The following is a 23732-nucleotide window of genomic DNA, read 5'->3' as shown; positions in this document are numbered from 1 at the left end:
GGGTGCAATTTTCGTGCGTTTTGATTGGGGGGTGGGGTTTCTTCAGGGACGTGTGATTCGTTCACCTGTTTCATAGTTAAAAGGTGAAGTGTCGATGCCGTCAAAGAGTGCATGCTTGCAGCACAGCCATGTAAATAATTTAGTGTTCAAATCATTTTCAACGTATATGATGTTTTCCGTGAAACAAAATCTTAAAGTTCAACGGATCATAACAGATAATGCTTTACAAGTTGATATAAATCGTGATACATTGCATTGCAAATATTGATTCCCCCTACATGGAATAAGGCTCTTTCCGCATACAACATTAATGTGCAAATTGCAAAAAAAGGGTAACGATTATGAAACAGAGTTACAGAAAACTGTTCAAATGGTGAAATACCCTATTCGAGTTCTGAAGAGGAATCTAAGAATTGACAAATGATAGTAAAAACAAACGTGAGAATGACAGATGCATTATTGTAGCCCTAGTAAATAATGATAATGGATGGCATATAATCACGAGCCTGAAATATTGCAAAACCTTTGGTTCGTACATTAGCATTTTGAACCACTATTTATCCAAATACATCCATACCATGCAATGGACTGTACTCGTGTTCAACCGAGTAGGCTGCACAAATCAAGAATATGCAGATAGAAGTCAAAACTAAAATGCGATTTCACAAGGTGCATGAAATGTTCTTCCACGGCATATGGATTCTAGGTTTTCTCCGGCGTAAGAACAAAGTGGTGATACCTCCACACCTGGTTTCATCATAAATATGTCAAGGATTCATAAATATATGAGAGAAGGCAAATGATACACCATCAACCACTCAGAGATCCAAAAAAAAAAAAAAAACCCAACGTTAATAGAGGCTGCTATTAAAGAGTATGCAAAATTAATTATGAAATTACCAGTCGCATATAGCGGCACTGAATGTGTTAAGAAGCCACCTGCAGCAACTACCCAACGAGTGTGCAGTCGCAGAACCAGTAGCCTCGCACTGTCTGGAGTGTCATAGTTTGAACCATTGGCATTTTTCACTGGTGCAAACTCCTCCTCTCGTAATACCTGCATTTTTGTAAACATAAACAATTAGATGAGTAATTAATCCCTTCTTGCATTTCTCATATACAGTGAAAAAGATCGGAAAAAAAAAAAGAAATCAGTTGGATCAAGAAAAAGAAGGGAGGGGAAGTGTTCACCTCAAACAGAGCAGTTGAAGGAGCATATGGAAATGCATCAAATATGAACTGCTCTAGTTTCAAACCCATAGTATAACCATGAATGGAAGGAATTTTTTTCTCTGCAAGATGGTAACTGCAGTCATAACAAATTAGATATTAACATCCTTTTAAGGGTTAGTAGGAACGTGTTAAAAACAGTAATTGACAAAGTAATGCTCAAGTAAAAGGCAGAACAGATCAAAATATGTATCTTGAGGGAAGGAATAACATCACTAACATGCTGTCTTTCTCAAGGCCATTTGCCACTTGGTTTAGGAAATCCAAAGTAAACATGTGTAAGCACACCTGAAAAGCATATAGTTATTAGCATAAGATATATAATCACGCATATTAGCTTCATATGTTATTGCACACATATTCTAGATTATGTCAAAAGCAAGCAATATTTCATCAAAGTAGGTAACAAAAGACTATACATTGCTCCAGCAAAAACGAAGACGTCCGGTTTGCTGATTGATTGCAGAAGCCAGTGAAGCATCTAATTCACTGTATTCAACCACAGTAAGTGGTCCACCTTTACCTCGCCTTACAAAAACACCAACCTTTTCCTGGGGATACGCCTGTAACCAAAGTACTAGAAGAAATTAAGACAATATAAATCCTTAAAAGGATTAAGCTTTATGACAATATCAAGTTCCACAAGTTTACACAAAAAAAAAAAGATTAAGCAGTCACATGCCATCATGGAATTGGCATTCTCCAGGTAGAGTTAAACATGGTACTGTGTAATTCATGGAAAATTAGCACGTTAATACATTACATGACATAAGGGGTAAGTTAGATAAAGCACAACAGGTAAGTGCAACATATGCTACAAAAAAATAAACAAATGGAAGGCACAATCATTCCTACATATTCAAAAAGACAAAGCAGAGCTCCATAAATGGAATTTTCAACATCAATATCATGCTCATGATTCACTACCAATGAAGTTTCATCAACTGCAAATCAGATGAATCACTCTTTTTGTTTATCTGTTTTCTTTCTGTTGTTTTTTTCCCTCATCTTTATTTGCAATACCCAAAGAAAGCTTAAAGAGATATCACAACTCAAGTATTTCACTGATAGTTTAGAAAACAAGACAGATTAATAAAAAGCTTTGAACTGTTGCAACCCAGCCTAATACCATTTCTCAAATATAGATAATATAGTCAAAAGAGTTAAGCAATGATGCAACTAAAATTCTCAGATATGCATGACCATTGAGAACATTAACTACCTTTCGGACAACTTTTGCGGCAGCAGCTACCCCTTTATCAATGAAATATCCCAAGAAAGTTGGATCAGCTACACGAACCTGCATTCGAGACCCTAATCACTGTCTCTTTGAACAAGAATTATCAAGGAAAATTTTAACCAAACAAAATAAAGCAAGACAAACAAACTCACCAAAGCATTGTCAACACCGTAGCAATCTATATATTTAACCCCTCTTGTGGCCATATCCTCTAACAATCTTGAAGATTTCAGAGCTGAACAACAAATTAGGTATCCAATTAAATTGTCACACAATAGAACAACAAATTATTAGTTTGTTGAACAGCAGACAGCACATAATTGTGCATTATTTTGAAAATACCTGAATATACTCCTCCATTCCCATCTGGAGACTTAGCTACCTGGCTTCAAAAAAGGTACTCATGTAACCACCACATTTGAATAAGGTTGCTACTTAGAATAATAAGCAAATTGTGAAATAAAAGAATATTATACTCGGCCGGATGAAAACCTTTTAGTGTTAATGCAATTAAAGGGATACTTCCGGGAGAATGGTGTAGCAGGAATAATGATGTCAAATTATACAATAGAATCATAACTTTTTCCTCCTAAAACTTACAGACAGGTAATTTACTTCTAAGTTCCATCCTTTCAGCATTCCTTAAAAGAATTATCAACCCTAAAGTGAAGTTTCGATGATTTAATAGTATTTGTCAATATCTAAATGTGAATCAGTTATATAGTGAATCGAACTGTTTAAGGACTTTGATACACCTCTTAAAAATGCTCTGAAACTTCTAGGGTGAATATAACTATACGTCCACCAAGATTCCCAATTATAACTTGAATTTTTATTTACTGAACCAAAAGAAAATGTCACTCTAAATTAGCTCATTCACAAAAAGAAACCATACCTTGAATGGAGTCTCCATGATATATCTACCATCCTTTGAGATACAAGGTATGGTGCCTTGCTGGAAGAAAGTAACCTGCATCAAGTCCAGACTTCAAAGTCAGTAAAAGCAACAAAAGATAAACCATAAGGAAATCAAAGAATAAGAAACCATCTTACTTGATCTGCTTCAAGACCAAAGTATTTATGACTCTCAAAGAATTTGCGTGTTGCATCATCAGTAAAAGGACTAGTCATTATGTACCAGTGTATTGTCACTGAACCTGTTGAACCTGCAGATATCCAATCATGAGGATAACCTACAAACAGAATAGAATCATACAGAGTAGATAGATAAGATGTTTACCCTCATTCATAGCTTGTGCAGCTAGTCTTTGAACACATAAAATCCTCTCAGCTTGCAGTTGAAAAAGTGACTTCCCGGAAGGAAGTCCAATATCTAAAATCAAAAAACAAAAATATAAACAACAAATGTTTTTAAGGTAAAAATAATGTCAGCAACGAATAAAAATACTCACTGATACATCCCTTGGGATCTGAACTTCCAAGCCGAGTTCCCTGCAATACATTTCAATCATATGGAGATAACACCAAAAAATCAGTAAAATGGGAACTTAAAAAGGGTTACACAACAGGATCTATTATTCATAAAGCAGATTTGGATCCCATTTTCAGTAAAAAAAAGTATAGAATCCTGTAAAGCATCTTTTAAGTAAACAATAATTATTTGCAGTGACAGATTGAAGCATCCACTTTCCAAGTTAACATATCTTGATCACTAATTATCATTACTAGACATCCACTAAAGCAACATCATACCTACCTTTTATTAAGTAGTGATTATCCATAAAGACTTTATGGGCTCTGCTTTTTACATTAATAAGTGAACATATTGGTTAGGAAAATGTCTAATGTGGGCACCACTCCAAAAGCAACATCATTCCAAAATTATGGTCAGAGATAGAAAGACTCCTCAGCTAAGAACCCGTAATAACATCACTTTATTATTAAATCTTTCTTGGCTAGACATAAAATATAGATCAAAAGGAAGCAAAAAGAAGACCCACATCATTAAGTATTGTATGCAATAAATCTACATTGTAAAAGATTAAAAAAAAAAAAGTAGATAGATAATATACCTGGCCACCAGATAGAAGCAAAACAGCCAATTTGCCTTCTGATATAGCCTTCAATCCCATCTTCCACCACCTTTCCCTCTCCTCCATTGTTCTCTCCTCTACCGAGGACACGCAACTCTCGGGCACTGGCTCTATTGCTGCCACCGGCAGTGCTAAAATCCCCCCAGAAAAACAAAATCATATTTTCAAAGATAACCAAAACAGAGGGGAAAAATCTAATAAAAAGAAATGCAATCTAAGCATTTCTAATTCTATATATATATACGCACCTTGGGATCGAAGAGAGCAGCGAATGATCCGATCTATTCTCAAAAGATCCAAACTCTGAAGCATACAAACCAAAAGTTCAATTATTAACAACCCAAAATTTACTTAGTTCTTTTCAAGTTTTTCCAGCTGAAGACAAAACTATAATCACCAAGCTGAACACTTTGATTCGAACTTGCTCGGAATTGAAGATTTTCAGTCAAAAGTTGGCGGCAAATTGCAAGATTTAGGAGCGAAACTGAAGAGTTCGAATCGAAGAAAGACGTTGCAGATGAGAGGAATTTAAAACAAGAAAGGAACAAAATCAGTATCTTTTTACAAGACAAAACAAAAAAGATGGGTGCTTTTGATTGTTTTGAAAGCAAGGCAATATTGGGCTATAGGATTGCGGTGGTTAAAGATCTAAAAAGGAAATGTTTTGACCTCGATATCCTTGACGAGGAGGTGACGCTCTTCAGGGGAGAGCTCGTCCCAAAGCGCGAAAGCATCTTCCTGGCCGTAATCTTTCAGCCTCTCGAGCAATGCTTGCGGGGGTGAAGTCGGCGGAGGCAGCGCTCCAGGTGCTGCAGCGTTGCTGTCTATCCCCTCCACCATCGCCGGTTCCCTCATTCCCTGCCTCTTTGGCGGTGTGTGAATTTATACTAGAGGAGACAAACAAAAAGGAAATCTGGGGTGAGGCTGCCTTGTAATGGAAAGGGCTTGTACTGGATCTCTGTATGTGGTTTGGTTCGGGAGGTGTTGGTTAGGGAGAGAGACGGAGAGAGGGAAAGCAACAGTGCAAAGCAAGACAAGAATCAATCAGTAACCAACTTCTGGAGTCTGGACATTGTACGTAAATGTCGCCAATGCCCTCCCTTTCCGCTCCCAATTTCCCACCCTTTCTTTCTTAAATTAAATGTTCGGTTTCCTTTTTTGTTTTAATTTTGACAAAAAAAAAATTAAAATTTTAAAAATTCACCTATTATTTATTAACCTATTTGCCTAATATTACACAATTTCTTTTTTCTTTTAGAGTTAAAATCATAAATCAAAATACTTCTCAAAATATTTATTCTATATTTTCAAAAGCGTAGAGGATGTTTACTGTTTAAGGTTGTTGAAATTTCTTAAACATTGACTAATCTTTGGTTTTGTCACCTTGTCCCATTGGAATTTTCAAAAGCCAAATGACCGACATTTTAATTCAATCAAATTCCTTTTCTTTTTTTTTTTTTTTTTGCATCAATGCCAAGCATTATACCTTTCGAGACCAATCCATCTGTTCATTTCATTTTCTTTTTATCACATTTTTCCCCTATTTATAAAAGTAAATCTAACTCTATGCAAAAATTGTACATAGGAGTAGTTTCATGTGGGAATAACCTTAATGCAGGCAGGATTCAAAAGATAAGATTTGTAGCCAAGTCTTGAAATAGCCCAAATTCATCCATCTTCTTGTCAAGGGTGTTAACCACTAAAATCAAAGCATGTGACCATAACCATCTCAATTCAATGTGATGCCATTTTAGTATAAGAATTTTTTTTTTTTTTGGTATTATTTTAGATATTTTAAATCGAAAACAGATTATATGTCTAAAATTATTGCTTCAATGATTAGTTTTAAACCACCCTTTGTTCTATTGTCTAATCAATAATTCAAACTAATATGGAGTGTAAATCGAACCCAAAAAAAAAACCCTTTTTTAATTTTATAATTAAAAATTAAAATAAGTAATTACATTTTAATCCAATCATCGGATGGAGATCGGAGAGAGGACATCTTCTAATGGGATGAACAAATTAGGAAAGACTCGAGAAAAGACCCCGCAACAGCAAGCTAGGTGAGTCAGAGTGAAACAAACATTATGTACAATTACAAAGATAACAAATATGGTAGCGAGAATATATATACAGTAATCTTGCAATATAATATTCTTGGATCGTCGTATTCTGAATTAATTTCATCCTTTATTTTTCTTAAATGTTGTCCAGAGCTAAGGCATTAGAATTTTAATGGGACGAGGGTCCAAGTGTCCAACATATATATATATATATATATATATATATATATATGTACCCATGTAATTAATATCATCGTTTGATTATAAGTATTTTTACTTTTATAATTCTATTCATTTATATTAATCCTTCTCTTTTGATTTTGTTACATTTTTTTTAAAATTTTTCACAAAATGTTGGAAAAGATATTTTCGATGGATTTTCACCGATATATTTTTGATTGAAAATCGGTTAAGATTAGCGGTGAAACCCGAAAAAGGAATATTTTTAATTATTGATAATGTTTGATTTGAACATTATGTTAATCAAATTTATCTAATAGCTGTTGGCATATCCTTTTCCATTTTGTTACTAAGAAAACCAAACCGCAATGGTGCTTGACCAAACCAACTTTAAAGGTTAATCAGTCTTAATCAGAACCAAATCCTAGTAGCTCTATATTTAATCTTTAATTCAAAGTAATCCATAATTTCTTGTGACTTGTAAACTTCTACTCATTCAATTGCAATTATTACATCTACGAATCTATTCCCAATTATACATCTTTTTATATACATAGATATTCTCTCAATTAAAAGGTAGTCATCAATATCAAAATTATTAAAAGTTATAGTTCATAACTACTGAATTTTTCTCAATTCCTTTATATACATATTTAATCAATACTATCAAAAAGTACATCTAATTATTGCAGATTTTAAAATAAATTTTCTTTCCATTTTTGGGACTTTTCCATGCAATTGCACATTTTCTATATATGTAGGTTGGGAAAGAGTCACCGACAAAGTTCTTTGAACACAAAGATCAAAGAGCAGCACCAGAAGGATTTGGGTGCAAGCATGTATTTGTTTTACAAATTACTGGGGCCTGGGGGGTAAACTCTTGATATCTTTCTATATATAGAAATTAAAAGAATAAAACCATGCAATGATGTTCGCATAACAGGTAACAAGTAGAAAGGAGATATGGCAGCTAGCAAGCTGGCTGGCTAGCTTCCATTCTTGCTCTTGAAGCAGCTTGCATCTGAAGATTATTACTCAGTGATCAGCTAGCAGCTATAGCGTTGGATCAGAAACAGATCAATGAAGAGAAAAGAATTGATTGCAAACAGATCATGTGATGTTGCAGTATCAACTATGAGTAGGTCCACCTATCAAATTCGAAATTGATACCCTGCCCGAGAGTTTAATCAGATGTACAACGAGTATATACTCAATCTTTTCTCCATTATCCATAGCAAAACCTGGAATAATTCCATAGTTGCAACTAAAAGATGAAATGCTGACTACCATTTTGACTGCTATATTCACTAGATAATTACAGGTTAGTTTGGTTCTTTTTCTTGACTAGGACAAATCCAAAAGGGATCTTGTGAGTTGAACAAGTGAATGAGAATATCTTACTGATTGATCAAAACAATGAGAATTGCATCTGAAATTCTGGATGCTGGATTGCATTTCATCAGCAGCAGCGCCCAAGCCCAATACCTCCTCAAGAAAATCAACTTGGATTTTTCGGACAATTGAGCCACAGGCTCACAGATAAACGAGATAGGCTTTGAACTTGACCAACAAACTGACATGAGAGCCTGTTGGCCCAAGAACAAATATCCAGGGCCCTTCCTTGGAGTCAGCAAATCCTGATGGGTGCAACATCTACACTTGGGCAAAATGCAGAAAGGGGAAAGCAATGATCAATCACAAATTTGTTTATGACACAATAGTATCATGATGCATATTATTCGTAATATCGACTGATTTAAGTCTTTGTTTTGTGACGAAATCGAGCGAACAGCTGAAAGCCTGAAAGCTAAGGTACTCTAGAAAATCCCAACGTACAAGGACCGTAGCTTAGCCAAATAATTCCAAGCATATGGTCAAATAACTCGGTTGATTCTATAACGAGGCTCGCAAAACAAAATTTTGTGGAGTTGTCTGTCTCTACACACTACCAAGTAGCAATTTATATGTTATAATGTTTTTTTTTAAAGGCATGGTATAATGCTATCTTAGGTGGAAGATAATAATTAGTTTCTAATGATTTAAAAGTGAATGGTTTAACACCCGAGTATTTGTCTCATTGGTTAATGCATAGTCTCCCTGCTTAAAACAGCAGAGTTTAAATTCCACTCCTCCAATTATAAAAAAAAAAGAAGAAAAGTGAATGGTTTGTAATATGTTGGAATATGGTTGAAGAGAAGAGAAGAGAATATTTGGGAAAACTGGTTGCACATTACTTCACACGTGCAAAATGTACAATTTTCATGAAATCAGAATCCTAAACTCTCAATAAAGTTAATTAACTTGTAATATTATGATCTGTTCTTTTTGTTTTAAAATTAAATGTTCGTACGAAAACTTTATCTCAACCTTAAAAATGAAGTCTTGAAATCTGTAAATTCGAAATAAAACCGGATATAATCCAATTTTATACCGCCATGGAACATATAAATTGAACGCAAAATAAATTTCCAAATGTTAAACCGTTGAACACATTAAGCAAGGAAGGTAATCATCCAAATTATTCAGATGTGTGCTAATTTCAAAGCTAATCTCCCAATTAATTAGCTTTCCTCAAATCTACCTTGGTGTCCCCTTTTATTTTAATGTGTTAGTGCTGCCATTTACTTTGTATGTCTATATATATATTTAACAATTAAACCACTTTTGGGGTTGCACCTGATTCATAATCCAGTACCAATTTTAGTAAAAAGGGGAGAGTTTTAGGGACTATATAATAACAAATAATTTCAAAAAAGAATCAAAAAGGGTCACAGCTCCCAAAATTAATTGAGGACCATGACTACAATTTGGTGTTTTGAGTCAATCAATAAATAGAAAAATGTCGTTTCAGCAATTCGATGAATATAAATAATGGTGGAATTTGGCAGAGCAACATTATACACTGGGCCAAACCATAACCAGGGACATTTTTTTCATCCTATGACAAGTGCTTAGAAACCGAGGTAAAGGCTACTGTTAGTGTATACCTAAAGCTGAAAGAGACAAACTAATCTTGCTCACATGCCACATTTCTCTCCACAGCCATACAACCACCACCATTCTAAACCCAATATTTGATTAAATGATGTTGGTAGGTTTGATTATTTATTATCCTTAATATTCTTTCTGCCTCCAAATGTTTATTCCTTTTGATTTTTTTATAAAAATTAAAATAAATGTTTTCTAATATAGTTAAATTAATTAGGGTAAGGAAATTTGTACATGTAATGAAAAATGAGGGTGTCAATTTGTCATTTAATGGTTTAGGGAGGAGATAAAGATTTGACTGAAGGAACAAAAATCTGTCTGGTATTAATATCTCCTTTAATATCTATTGTATCATTTTATATAGCGTGTTTAGTAATGCTTTATATTTAATTTTATTTTTATTAATAATTTTTTAAAAAATATATATAACGTAAAGTTATGAAAAAAATAAGTACGGAAGGATGGGTTTTAGTCGGAAGCATGGAAGGGGGGTAATTGGGTAAAATGAGAAGGACGATGGAGTGCTCAAATAGGAGAGGGGGGTGGCCGAATAGCTTTGGAAAAAGGCCGGGGCCGAGGAGGGATGATGTGTAGGGTATAGTACCATCGTACGCAGAGAAAGAAAGAGGGGAGTGCAGATTGGTGGGCTGTCTTCCCGCCATTACCATCATTCCACGTCACCACTGTCCAACTCTCTCTAAGCTTTTATTCCACGAAAATTACAAAGTACTACTACGACTGCTGCAGTGCGTGTTTTGCGCTTTTTTTTATTTTTTATTTTCTTTTATTTTGTTTTTGGGTCAGTGTAATGCTAGTATAGTCTTGCTTGGGTCCATTAATTCAAAGAATTCAGCTTTGATTGTGTTTTTTTTTTGGGATTTTTTTTCCCATTATTTGTCTCAGTTAATCTCCATTGTTGTCTTTAGAAGGACAGGAATATGAGAAAACGGTCTCTCATTCTCTCTCTTCCACCTCTGTTAGAGACTAAATAGATAGAAACGACAATAATTCTGGAACCTCCTTCGGTGTGTGTACACTGTATACATAGCCAGAGCATGTAGAAATATTACTGATACAAACTCAGTTTTGTATTTTCTTCTTAAAGTATATATATATATATATATATATATATATATATACACACATTTAAAAGAAAGCACTAGAGCATTGGGTTTTCAATATTCACCATGGTATAAAACAAAGCTCTCAAATTATATAAACCAAAATCTGTACCAATTCTGAATATATTAAACTTAAAATTCTTTTTCAGAGCGTGAGAGAGAAAGTTATATAATGGCAATAGAGAAAAACACTAACACTTGTTACATTAATACTAGCTAGATAGTAGAAGTGGTGGGGGTGGTGGTGTTACTGTTGCCTGTTGGCCAAGAAGAAGAAGAAGAAGAAGAAGAAGAAGAAGAAGAAGGATCAGGAGAGTTAATGGAAATGGTGGTGAAACCTGCATGGCTAGAGGGATTGATGGCAGAGACATTCTTTGGGGTTTGTGGGGTCCACGAGAGTCGCAGGAAGAACGAGAAGAACGTCTTTTGCTTGCTGTGTTGCCTTAGCATCTGCCCCCACTGCCTCCCTTCTCATCGCTCTCACCCTCTCCTTCAGGTTCTCACTACTCAATATCTTTTGCATATATATCATCAGTACTTAACGCATATGATACTAGTACTATTCACTATTCACTTTTACTGTGCATGTATCCCACATAATTCTGCAAGTTTCATTCTTTGCCTTTTGCAAAAGCCAGTTCCTTTTTGCTGGTCACCCTCAATTTTTTTGTGGGTACCTGAGAAATTCTCTGAATTCTATCCCCCTCACTTCATTTTCTGCTCACAGATACATTTCCGGGCTACTGTTTTCAGTGTTTCTGATGCCTGCCAGCCTCAAGTTCCAACAATTTTAATCAACAAATTGCACCATATACATATCTGTTCTCTTTTCTCCCCCTCTGTCTTTCAAATCTTTCTTTTTTGTAGCCTAGTTTCCTAAATCAGTTCTCTGCTTATACTTTTTCACTAGTTACAGACCTCAATTCTTTTTAACTCTTGAATTCTATATGGATACTTGTACCAGGAAAAAGAAAAAGATTTTTCTGAATACAATCCCAGGCTGTTCTAGCCTCTGTACAGGATTCATGGGCACCTATGCAATGGGCACAGGGAATTACTTTTAATTCTTTTTTTTTCTTGAAGTTGAAGACAATTTTACTATAATTCCCTTTCAGTTAGCTTTCAAACAGTTTTATGCTTTAATTCTTCAATTGAATTGATTATCCTGCTTACTCCTGGCTTTTCAACATTTCTCTTTCTTTTCTTTCAATCCTATACTCTCTTGTTGAAACATGTTTTTATTTTCTGATGGAAGCTGATAATAACTGATGGTACTTCTTCTGTCTCTGATTTCAATAGTTTCTGGTGCTTCACTGAAATCTCACTCAAACCCTTTTCTGATATATTCTAGTCTATCCTTTTTCAGAATTTTTTTTTCATGCAATTGTCTTTTGTGTGTGACAACTCACAGAGTTAGTGTTTAATTTTATTGCTTGAAACATACGTGCCACAATACAACTGAGATTAGTAAATTTTAGCTATGTTTACTTGGCTTTGTTGCATATTAATTTAGATTTCAGCAAATTATTTTCTTAAAACTTGCTGATCAGTCTTTAATTCCTTCCAAGAATCTCTAATTCACTCCACCTTGTTCCAGATTATGATTTTTAAATTTTTGTTGAAGGTGGTATGGCATTCTAGAAATGGTTTATCATGTGCTTCCTTGATTCCAACTTTTTGGATTTGGTTTGTTTCCCATATATGGAAGATTTCTTTTTTATCCATTTTCTCTGCAAAGGTTTCTCAGCTGTTGCTTTCAAAGATGGTGAAAGTTTGACCCAATATCTCTCTCAATTCAATTCCCCCCATTATTTTATTTTGACAAAAGAAAAAAGGGTCATTACTAATTTACTATTCTCGACATACCTAAATTCATTTTTCTAAATCTGCTGGTTGCCTTGCCTAAAATTTCACCTAGATTCCAATATGGCAGGAGACACAATTTACTAGTATCAAATTTACCATGAATTGTAAAATACTAGTTACATCAGGACTCGAATTCACCTTGTTCATTTACAGTTAAGTTACTTTCATTCATAATTCAGTTTTGTTGCTTTGTACTAGTGCTAATTTTTGAGGCTTCTGGGCATGAAAAGTATTGGTAATTCAATCAGATCATGATGGGGATGTTTGAATTGAATTACGGGAAATGTCTTTTTTTTTTTATTGTGTGTTCTGAATGTGCACCATGTGACAGGTGAGAAGATATGTCTACCACGATGTGGTTCGGTTGGGAGATCTTGAAAAGCTTATTGAATGTTCCTATATTCAGGTACTTTGCAAAATTGAACAGAAATTATACTTTGTAGGAGGAGGAGGAGGAGGAGAAATGTATGATATTGATTATGCTGGATGACAGAGAAACAATAATTGTAAATGTGAAAACTATAATTAGTATTTTATCTTTTTCTTTGTTTGGCAGCCCTACACCATAAATGGTGCCAAAGTGATATTCTTGAATCAGAGGCCCCAATCAAGGTCATGTAAGGGCTCTGCCAACATTTGCTTCACTTGTGACAGGATTCTCCAGGAGCCATTCCACTTCTGTTCTCTCTCATGCAAGGTCCATTTCTTACTTCAATGTTTGTCCTTTTCAAAACAATCTTCTTTTTCTTGACTCAGCAGCAGCAGCTGTATACCCATCCTTCACCGTTTCTAAAAGTATATCCTAAGCTCTAAGGTCATGTTTAGTTGCAGTTCTAGAGAATTTCCTGCTATGGTTATGTCTTAATTTAGCTGCAGACTCTTGCAATAAGTCCCTATAAATTGGTTGTGATAGCAACAAGAACACGGCTGACATGCGTTTCCCTTTCTAGCTAGTCTCTTACCATATTAAAACTGTGGCTTCCCCTCCCTCATCTCCTGCTTTTAATTTCACCAACCAACCCCCTCTTTTTGTCTTGATGCTGCTTTATGGGTAACTATAGCTAGTGAAAATATATATGCACGAATTTCTGCAGGTGAATCACTTGGTGGATCAAGGGGAGGATCTGTCAACCATTCTAAACAAGATTGATGAATCAGATTTTGCATTCTCACAATTTGAGGGGTTAAGAGTGGACGGCCCCGAGCTCACTGACGACGATCAAATCACTCCAAACTCCATCCTAGAGGACCCTTTGCAGTACAAAGGATCATCGTGTTCCAACGAGACCGTAGCCAATTCAGAAATCTCAGTACGAGATACCCAGGTTGTGAGGAAGAAGAAAAAGGGCAGTGGTTTCCTTGGAGGCATTGTTCTCTCCCTCAGCAACAAGAGGAAGGGTGCTCCCCAAAGGGCTCCTCTGTCTTAAAAAACCAAAACAATCTTGGCAGTCACTCAAAAATAAAAAAGTAGAATATTAAAAATTGTTTAGCCTTACATCTCACTACATGTTCATTACTCTGTGCTACTGGGGTTGCTCATGGTTTAATTAAGCTTTGCTTAAGTATGGTTAATATTTGATTCGAGCTAGTGATGGAATTTTCTCCCTTTTTGGTCTCTTTTCCCCTCAATCAGAATTGGCATGGGGCATGTCCATTACTGACTTAGGTGGATTGATGATAGTCTCATGACTCCCACCAGTTTTGTGTTCATGTAATGGAACTTGCGGTATATATGATAAGTATTTTATCTTCATTCAAAACTTTAATGGATTGTTGTATTATAATTTGCATTGCTTAGGAAAAAACAATATTTCCTATTTCAATGATTTTTCTTCTCGTAACATGAAATATTATCATTAATACTGTGATCATCTTGGTGGTGAACATGCTTGCTATCTTCTTTTGTGCTGAGAGGCTGGAAACAATTAAATATCATGTACAAGGAAGAACATAGATGTTGAGTGTCGTAAAGACTAAAATGAAGGCAAATGACATGACTGGGCAATCATATATTTTTGAATTGAAGGATCAGAAGGAAAACGTACCTTGAACAAGTCAAAATCAGATGTACTTGCCTTCCCACACTCATCCCTATTCAATACAAAGTCATTCCGCAATTATTTATTGTGTTATCAATGCAGAGTAACAACTCTGTTCATTTTAGCATTCCTGCCTTTCTTTTCGAGATATTTTCAAGACAAAATTTTATGTAGAAGAAAAGAAAGGGTTAATTAGGTGCAAAGCTACATGTAATCTGAAATGCTTGGAAGACATGAAAGCGGGTCACGGGAGAGCTGAGAGTCAATTCAGATAATTAATAGGGTTTGTCAATGCTTTGGCAATTGGCAAATGACCTATCTCAATTTTGTTATTTTTGTTTATTTAAAATTGAACAAAATTAAAAATACATTATAATAAAATTTATGGTTCACATGAATAGAATATTTTGATTTTTATTATTATTTTGGTTTAAAAATTAATTAAAAATGAAAGGATAGTAGTAAAATTCAATAAAGTAGGTGTTGGGGCATGGTAGAGTGAGAAGTTAATAGGGCAGGTGATGTAGGGCTTTGGTAGATTATATGGTGTACGGGGTTGATCTTAGTACGGTTGCCACGTTTTCCTTCATCCTATTCAGAAGACAAACATCGCCAGGGCGGACTATAACACCCACACCAACCAACAACATTTGTTAAGGAATTGTGTCCAACCGTACGTTTTTGTTTTTCTCTTACTACACCTATGTCTTACATGTTACTCCTTACTAATTAACTTCTGTTTTAGTATCCTAGAACTAGATATTATTTTACAATACCCAAAAGCCTTAGCTACGTATTGAGATATGTTGTTAAAAAGATAGATGGGTGAATGAGGCAATCTCAATTGCAGATGAACTGAGATAAGTTTGAATGGAAGGCAGCACCACTGCTTCCAAAAGCGGAAAGCGGGCTAGCATTAGCAAAGCTAGCTGGTTTCAGATATGGGGTATTTGAATCCTGAAATGCAAACACAAGGGTTTGTATACCGGAAATGTTAGTATTTTGTTTGTGTTTGATTGTGAAAATCAAGGGGGGCTGCTAAGTGGTGTCTCACTCGTTCGACAGAGAGAGTCCAGCAAAGAGTGATATGCTTAGCTTACCTGCTGCCTGCCCTTCGCTGCACTAAACCCGAGGCCTTTTGCATCAGCTTCATCCCCACCACATGCTTCTCTACCATTGTGCTGAGCCCTTGGAATCTCTCAAGTTTCAACTTTCAACTCCCAACAAACAAACAAACAAACAAACAAACAAAAAATCTTCATCTTATCAGTTTGTTTCTCTCTAATGCTCTTACAGATGTTTGTTGAATCTCTCCTCAATTTGATTGCTTCTTCTTTATGACATTCTAGGTGAAGACCCCAAATTAGTAATTGCAACAATACTAAAAGAATAGGGTAATGCAAATTTCTATGAATTGTTCTTTTATATATATATTTGTTTGATGAGACAGAATGAACGTACTTGTATAATGAAGATGGAAAAAGTCAATTGTTTGTGTTAGTATATAACAAGGGATGAAATAGCGGGGGAGAAAGAGAGAAGCCCGTGTCATGTCTTAGAAAACATTTTAAAAACGAAAATGATGGAAGTGATGCCACATGGAAAGTGGTGTATGGCTCGCAACATGTGAAGAGGACCACATTCATTGATAGATTGGAGTCAGAGGAATCACATGGGTTGTCACATTCTAATCCGGCTGCCACAATAAAAAGTGTAAAAACCTAGGCAGAGCTTTGCCAGGACAACAAGCACACCAAGGCTGGAGGGAGGGGGCAGTTTTACGTGGCCATGTATGATCTCTCTTCTCATGCAACTTCGAGTAATATGGGCTTTTGTTTCACTCCCGAATTCTCAAGCAATTCTTTCCGATGATGTTAGCAAACAGTCGGGTTTGGATGCACAGCGGGATGAAACCAAAGCTATAATTAATGGATTGGGTGGCAATGCCATAATCACAGGCCCCCAAAGTTTCCCATAATTTGTTAAACGCCATTGCACCTTTGAAGCTGCAGCAGAGATTGCCACCCCCACTTAATTTGGAACAAAATTTATCCCTTTTTGCCTTTCACTAATTCCCTGATTAATGAATTGCGTCAAAAAATATCCAAACCACTTTCAGTGCACAGCCTTGCACTGATTCTTCTATTGAAATTCTATCAAATATTTGTCAACCATGTGATCTTTCTCTTGTTAAAACAGGGGACTTGGGATGAGGATGATCAACGCCACATAGTGGGATAAAGGTATTTTCAGATGTGGAGTTCATGTGAAAAAATGGAGAGGGGGCTGGCTGAATCAACAACAACAATAATAAACAAAGAAAAATCGAAGAAAAAAGGAGCCCATGGGCCTAAATTATGGACTCCCATGTAGAATTTTTTCATATTTGCAGAGGAGTATATTCACGGGCCCTTCAATGAGCATTCCAAGGCAGTGCAATTATATAGTAGTAGCATTAACCAAATAAATAAAGCAATAGAGTAGTAATGTGGTGTGTGGCTTCCGAGGTGAATAAGTTGGAGGAAATCTAAAAAGGGCTGTGATTGATTTGATTTAGGAGGCCCTTGTTTTGTTATCATAATGGTTATGTCATTCACCTGAGGAACAAGGCCTTCAAAATGAGATTAGGCAGCCAATCAGGGTTAAGGCTCGTGACTAGTTGTGATGCAGGGTCATCGTACCCAATCACCAGTGTGGGCTTTCCTTTTTCCCCCCTTCACCTTTTCGGGAGTGCTCCAATCAACATTCGCAAGGCAGAGAAACCAACAGGGTTGGTAATTGGTTTAATTAGTGTGGTGGGACTTGGCAGAGGCACCAGGCAGCAGGTTCCATGTTCAATAAAGGCCACCTTTTCAATTGGTCACACTGTTTTACCCAATGCCGATTACTGTCCAACTTCAAACTTTGGTGCCATTGAATTCATTTAACCCAATTCAATTAGTCCCTCGGGATTCAATTGCTCCTTCTTTCTTTCCCTCTTCATATCTTGGAGCTCATAACAATAAATTTTTTTACTTTTTTAATCACATTTTAAAACAAAAAAACTCGTTCCAGGATGAATTCATAGAAACTACGACCCTTTCGCCTTGTGTGTTTGGATGAATAGTTTACCACTTTCTCTTCCTTTAATCCTAGAACATTCAAAATATGTTTATGTTCAGTCCGAGCACATACATGGTGCTTCTATTACGAAATTGTCTATCCAAGTTCATGCAACTATTAGCATATTTCTTCACGAAGATTGAACAGAGAATTTAGTTAAACTCAAGGAACTTCGGCAAATTCGAAAGCAACTATGAACAAATCCTTTTTCAAAGAAGGAACTCAAAACCAATCATGGGATTGTTCAAGTGCAAATATGTACATGTACTCTATGATGAATGTCAAAGAAAAATATAGCAAATTAAGAGCCGAAAGTGAGAGTCCAAATTGCAGAAAGAGTAAGAGTTGTTGAATGTATTGTCATTTCTTCTTTTGACACAATTATACGGATGTGATATGCTCATTCACCAATTTGTTTATACAATTTGAAGGAAGGAATAAATTTTGGATAACAAAAAAATAAATTTAAAGGAAAGAGCGTGAGATGCATGCATGTTATCTTCACCATGGTCGACCCTTGCTTTTTCTCCAGCTAATTATTCAAGTACGGAACCCACATGACGTGACCTGCTCTTCAGTAAATAAAATTCATATGTTAATGTTATAGATAACTCTAATTTGTATGGATGGAAATGCAAATGAGAGAAAGTAATTTGACGCCAAAACGTCACTGGATTTAATTTACCAATATTTTTACAATATTAATATAATTGTAAAAGATTGTGCCACTGTTACCAGAAATCATCAGCATGCAAACGAAACTAAAGAATGGAGAGGGCAAAGTGGTACTGGTCTGCGTGGCCAGAGGGATAAAAAATGGGCACTACAGAAACAGTAGGGCCTAGACTTGACCTGATATTGGACAGCATTTGCAGAAGAACGGACGACTACTGTACCAACACAGAAGCCGTTGTATGGTTTCTGGGTATCAAGAAAATTAAGAGAGGAGAGAGTAAAATTTGAAGGAAAAGAGGAACAAGAATTTGGGGTTGGGGTAAATCCGCAGAGCATCAAGAGTGGTTGGCTCAAGTTGCCAATGATTGATATGTTTTGCAAAGGCAATAAAATATATGATAAAATACTGAAAGGGGTAACAGACTTATTTAAGCCCTGCAGAGTATCTGAGCACAAACAACGGTAGCTGGGGGCCTTTGAGATTGGCTTCTTGGGACACAAAGATGGAGAAAAAGAAAGCTCAGTCCCATCTCATCCCATTAGGTATCATCCATCCCTGTCGTACTTCCTAACTTGTCAGCCTTTGCAACTTGCAGTATATCTCTCTCTCCCTCTCTCTCCTCATTCACTTGCCTCTTGGCGGCTTATTGTGTAACCTTCTTGTAACCACTGGATATTTTCAAGTTGCTTCTCCTTTACCCCATCATCGTTTGACTTACCTGACATTTGTGCAGGTGTAATGGTGTATAATTGTTCTTCACAAAGTTTTGCTTGGCTGGCAGATCATAGCTTTCACAGGTGCTAATTATGGCTTTAAAACTAGGTGGTTTTTAACAAAATCATATAAAGGGATCTAAAACACATAAAATTTGAGTTGAAGATATGAAAATTCAAAGATTTACAGCAAGGATAGCACTGCAGTTTAAGAATTATTCTTAATGGATAAATCAATTCAATGACAGGCTGTGGCATGTGCAGACACCGCTTGCATTTGCATGAAGAGATGCTAGAGGGGGGGAACCTGGTGGGGGAATTGTGGCATAAAGCCTAAAGCTGTCGATAAGGAAAATGGAAATGAAGGGCAGGTTTGGGTGAATAACTGATGAATGAAGGTTATAAAAGCAAATGAAAGGAAACGGTGACACCCAGAGAGACCTGGAGAAAGAGATGAAAGAGGCAGCAGTGCTACCACTAGCATCAAAAACTTTGTTTTGTTTTGGTTTTCTCTCTCTCTCTCTCTCTCTCTCTTCTGATTGTGTCAGCCTTGGGATATTTTCACATTCGCAATGCAACGTGATGTGTGAAAAGAAAAACAAATGGGCATCCTTTTGTCACACTGTGTGTAATCTTGTTAGAAGAAAGACGGAGGTGGAAATGGACCCAACATCTCAGATACCCAGAACCTATCATTGTCCGACTGCTTTGACCATTGGTCTCTCCTTTCCCTGTTACCCTATGAACCTTTCTAATCTTTCTGCAACTCTACTAGTAGGTAGCTTCTGCTCCTAGACCTGTTGGCTAGCATCTTCAACGTCACATCTTTTTGAATTGCTTTTTCCTTGCTCCTCCACCACCAACTCTTCACCCTATCCTAATCCCAACAAGCTCATGCTTGTGTGAATGTCCAAAAGCCCAAAAATTGAAGCCCAGAGAAGAAGAAGAAGACCCATTAGAAAATCCACTTAGCAATTTGGGAAGATATGGATAATTGAGATCCTTCATCAGTAAGGACAACTTTTTTGGCCCACTTCGATTTGGATTTAGAAACATATGTTACCAATTTGTACCAAAATCCCTATAATTACATGGAGAAAATCTTACAAATTTTCCGTTTGCAATTTTATTTATATGAAAAAGGATATATAAACTAGTGCATATTTTCAAAATGATCTATAGTTTTTCAATTTACACTTCATTATATTGAAATTGAAATAGCTGCACAAATATTCTATTTGTACCAGGTTGAAACTTGAAATCAAACGCACTATTACGCAAAGAGGGGTGTTTCTTTTTTTTCCCTTAAAGGGACAACAAAAATTTCTTTCAGGATTTCAAATATTTCAACAAAATATTCCGTGGATGATGACTTTTTTGACGGAATATTTTGTCAATAAACGAAATATGTTATAAAAAATTTGACAGCATCAAAATTTTTTGACGTCCCAAACATTTTCAATCATAATTTTTTGATCCGTAAACTTCATCGAAAATTTATTACAAAATAATAAAATTAACTTTCAACGATAATCTGCCAAAAATCTGTTGAATTATTTTTTTTTGTCGAGGAAAACACGATTTGTTGTAGTGGAACTCACTGTTGATTTCCTCCTTTTTCTGGGTATAACTCCCTTTAATGTAAGGAATTGAGAAGCGATTCTTTAAACCTTAATGATAGGTGAAGTGAGAAACATTGTTATCTCTTTGTTTAATTTAAAAGGGAAACAGTTTTTACCTAACTTCTCACCCATTTTTACAACAGTAGCTTGTTCAGATGGCACGGAATGGATCGCCATTATCTTCGTGACAAACCAATTAAGGCGTGGAAAGCACTGCGAGATCAGTGAGTGCTGGTCACACAAGCAAAGTCATGCATGCAGCCATGAAAGAAACCTCCAATATTTACTATGACGTTAAAGATGATCGATCCATCCACTTGCTTTAATTTGTTTTTGCTTGACTTCGTCTTTATAATAGTAAAATTGCTCACAGACATCGTGACCACCCATTCCAATAACCAAAAGCTAGCTTGCTTTTTATGCCTTTTGCCTCCTGATTTTGATAGGGTTCCTGGGGAAGAAAAGCCCCGCAATCAGGTTTTTTATGGCTAAAACCTTTTCCTCACGCACCTTTGAGAAGCCCACTATTTGTTCTGTCCTGCTACTCCACAGCCAATTGACAGACGCCATCACCAACTTAAATTTGTGCTTCACTGAATCAACAGCTCCTTACTTTGTTCACCCCAACTATTATAAAACCCCAAGTGTCATGAAATATGATAAAACAACATATTGGAGTTGGTACGTACGGAGTTATATTCCAATACCCGTATGATATATATATACATATTTTATAATTTTCTATCACATGTTCAATTTTATATTATAATCAATTAAGAATCTTAATTCTTAAATTCTAAATTTTAAACTTAAATAATAAAATCAAGTAATTAATATAAAAATACATTAATATAAAAAAGACATAAAACAGAGACATGGAATGAAACAGAAGATTATTGTTGTTCCAAAACTCTCTTGTACCAAAAGTTGACGTCTATGCGACAATTAGCAAAAGCCTAACATATATACCAGGGGGTGAATTTGGTGGACAGACGAGTGATACCGAACCATAACTAATATTGCTCCAATGACGTTGCACCAACCTCCAGCAGATCAACTGCCCCCTTGACCGCCCTATCACAGAAACCAAAACCCCTTTGATCAATTATTCTATTATATTTTCGACAATATTCATTTCTTTAACGTCCATATCACTCTATTAATTTGGCTTCAACTATGAAATAAATAATACCCCCTCAACAAAAATAGTAGGGATGGAGCTTTCTTTAGTTCGAGTTCTAGATGGAGTTGGTATGTGATCTATCTAATGTACATAAATAGAATATTAATTAGGTGACTACTTGTTGCCATTGATGTTTGGGTAAATAATACCTAAAATTTTATGCATCCAACGACAAGTACCAAACTAGCCTAGCCCCTTCATCCATTTGGATGGTCATAGCCTTATATAGCACAATTCGATAGTACATATTCCACTCCTAATTTGAGTAAATTAGGACCTAAGCAACTGATATATATCAAGTAGGTATACCATTCCGCCAAGCAATATTGGATTTTCATTCCTATTTTGCATAATATATATTATATATATTTATGACAAATTCCATATCTAAGCATAGATGGGGATAGAATGAACGAAATTTGGATCAAATTAACTTGCCTAAAATAGTATTTAGGGACCTATTGGGATGTGCAATATTGATGAAAATCATGGACTAGTTCAGCAACATGATCATACTTCATATATATGTTGCACTATCGACAGCAAATCTAGCTGCTAGTTTTTCTTAGATTTTATAATGATTCAAAAGGTTACATTTAAGGAGACACTTTTTATTTATTCAAAATTTAAACGAAAATATCCTATTTTTAGTAATGTGAAAAGTGTCAATTTGAAGCCTAATCCATTGATTGCTCGGGTCTAATAGTTATATTCAAAGTTCAAAATTACTTAAAATTTTAAAATAAGTGTGCGAGTAATATTGAACTTGCAAGCCGAAGTGGACTACCCGAGAGTTTCGAAACTTCCAAACTTTTTTATTTGTTTAATTGTGATTGTTTCTTTCATATATACTTTATTGATGAAAACATCAACTCAAAGAAAATTTTAGAATCCCAAATAGATTAATTTCTTATACGTTATGTGGAAAACTTATTGAAACTGATTGAGTCTGGAGTCTTCGAAGAGTGAAACTAGGACGCAATTGAAAAAAAAAAAAAGGTGCGTGACAAATCGTGAAAATTATGGTTCCCACTGCCAAAATAAGCCATGAAAGTGGTGGGGGAAACGAGAGGATATGGAACCATGCTTGGAAATCCATTATATTTGATGTTGGCTTTGTTTCTTTTCTGTCCTGGTACGTCATACGTGCATGATTGTTCTTCTTTTCATAACTTTAGTTTCTTTGCCTGATCAATTAGTGGAAGTAGGGTCATCTTTCCAACAAAGCTTTGTTACAATGAACTGAAGTTTGCCTTGTGAAAATTGCTGAATGGAGTGACCCAAAAAGCTAATATATATATATATATGGTAGCTTTGTGATAGAAGATAATGGTGTCAACTCCTATAAAAGTTAACAGTAAAATTCTTCAAGCAACAAAAATTTACGAGGCATGAAGAAGCTGCCATTATATCATATACACAGATGGGTCGTTCAGAACAGAAAAAGAAAACCTTTGCGAGAAGATGGAATAAAGACCAAAAAAAGAGGAGAAGAAAGGGTTTTGAGTTTTGACCTATAACGTAAAGGGCAGGAGACGTAACGTAAAAGGCGGTCAATGCCACCTGGCGGCTACCGTGTCTGCTCTGAAAAGAATAAAAAGACGGTTCAGGCCGAACGAAACGACCATTTCTTATTCTCTTTCGGGGTTTGG

At 35.7% G+C, this 23732-nt stretch overlaps 2 protein-coding genes and 1 long non-coding RNA gene across 3 annotated transcripts; 2 read left to right on the top strand and 1 right to left on the bottom strand.

Annotated features, from left to right (window-relative positions):
* Positions 1 to 313: 313 nt before the first annotated feature.
* GLCNAC1PUT2 (N-acetylglucosamine-1-phosphate uridylyltransferase 2) lies at positions 314 to 5641 on the bottom strand. Its single transcript, XM_018115596.2, has 15 exons — positions 5194 to 5641; positions 4773 to 4827; positions 4504 to 4655; positions 3883 to 3922; positions 3711 to 3803; positions 3524 to 3636; positions 3366 to 3440; positions 2813 to 2852; positions 2623 to 2705; positions 2453 to 2530; positions 1650 to 1793; positions 1451 to 1518; positions 1192 to 1306; positions 901 to 1057; positions 314 to 747 (listed from the first exon to the last, which is right to left on the bottom strand). Exons 1-15 carry the CDS (start codon positions 5377 to 5379, stop codon positions 650 to 652), a joined length of 1497 nt encoding a protein of 498 aa, XP_017971085.1. The 5' UTR covers positions 5380 to 5641; the 3' UTR covers positions 314 to 649.
* A 5339-nt stretch (positions 5642 to 10980) lies between these two features.
* Positions 10981 to 14512, top strand: LOC18607025 (PLATZ transcription factor family protein). Its single transcript, XM_018114722.2, has 4 exons — positions 10981 to 11375; positions 13077 to 13151; positions 13302 to 13442; positions 13840 to 14512. Exons 1-4 carry the CDS (start codon positions 11199 to 11201, stop codon positions 14170 to 14172), a joined length of 726 nt encoding a protein of 241 aa, XP_017970211.1. The 5' UTR covers positions 10981 to 11198; the 3' UTR covers positions 14173 to 14512.
* Positions 14513 to 19293: 4781 nt separating this feature from the next.
* LOC148763882 (uncharacterized) lies at positions 19294 to 20200 on the top strand. Its single transcript, XR_016024537.1, has 2 exons — positions 19294 to 19359; positions 19540 to 20200. It is a non-coding gene; the product is annotated as an uncharacterized LOC148763882 (long non-coding RNA).
* The last annotated feature ends 3532 nt before the right edge of the window (positions 20201 to 23732 follow it).

The sequence above is a fragment of the Theobroma cacao genome, chromosome 2 (assembly GCF_053813885.1).
Source record: "Theobroma cacao isolate CCN51 chromosome 2, ASM5381388v1, whole genome shotgun sequence".
Lineage (NCBI taxonomy): Eukaryota > Viridiplantae > Streptophyta > Magnoliopsida > Malvales > Malvaceae > Theobroma > Theobroma cacao.
The sequence above is the reverse complement of the archived record's forward strand: the minus strand, read 5'-3'. Positions and strand labels throughout refer to the sequence as shown.

Bases quoted from the DNA above. Each gene is read 5' to 3' on its own strand.
- GLCNAC1PUT2 (XM_018115596.2), bottom strand. From the start codon at position 5,379: ATGAGGGAACCGGCGATGGTGGAGGGGATAGACAGCAACGCTGCAGCA. The intron at 3,923-4,503 runs GTATATTATCTA...AATGTATTGCAG, and splicing joins TGCTTCTATCTGGTGGCCAG to GGAACTCGGCTTGGAAGTTC. The intron at 1,794-2,452 runs GTAGTTAATGTT...CTTTGGTTACAG, and splicing joins CCGCAAAAGTTGTCCGAAAG to GCGTATCCCCAGGAAAAGGT.
- LOC18607025 (XM_018114722.2), top strand. From the start codon at position 11,199: ATGGAAATGGTGGTGAAACCTGCATGGCTAGAGGGATTGATGGCAGAG. The intron at 11,376-13,076 runs GTTCTCACTACT...ACCATGTGACAG, and splicing joins GCTCTCACCCTCTCCTTCAG to GTGAGAAGATATGTCTACCA. The intron at 13,152-13,301 runs GTACTTTGCAAA...TTTGTTTGGCAG, and splicing joins TTGAATGTTCCTATATTCAG to CCCTACACCATAAATGGTGC.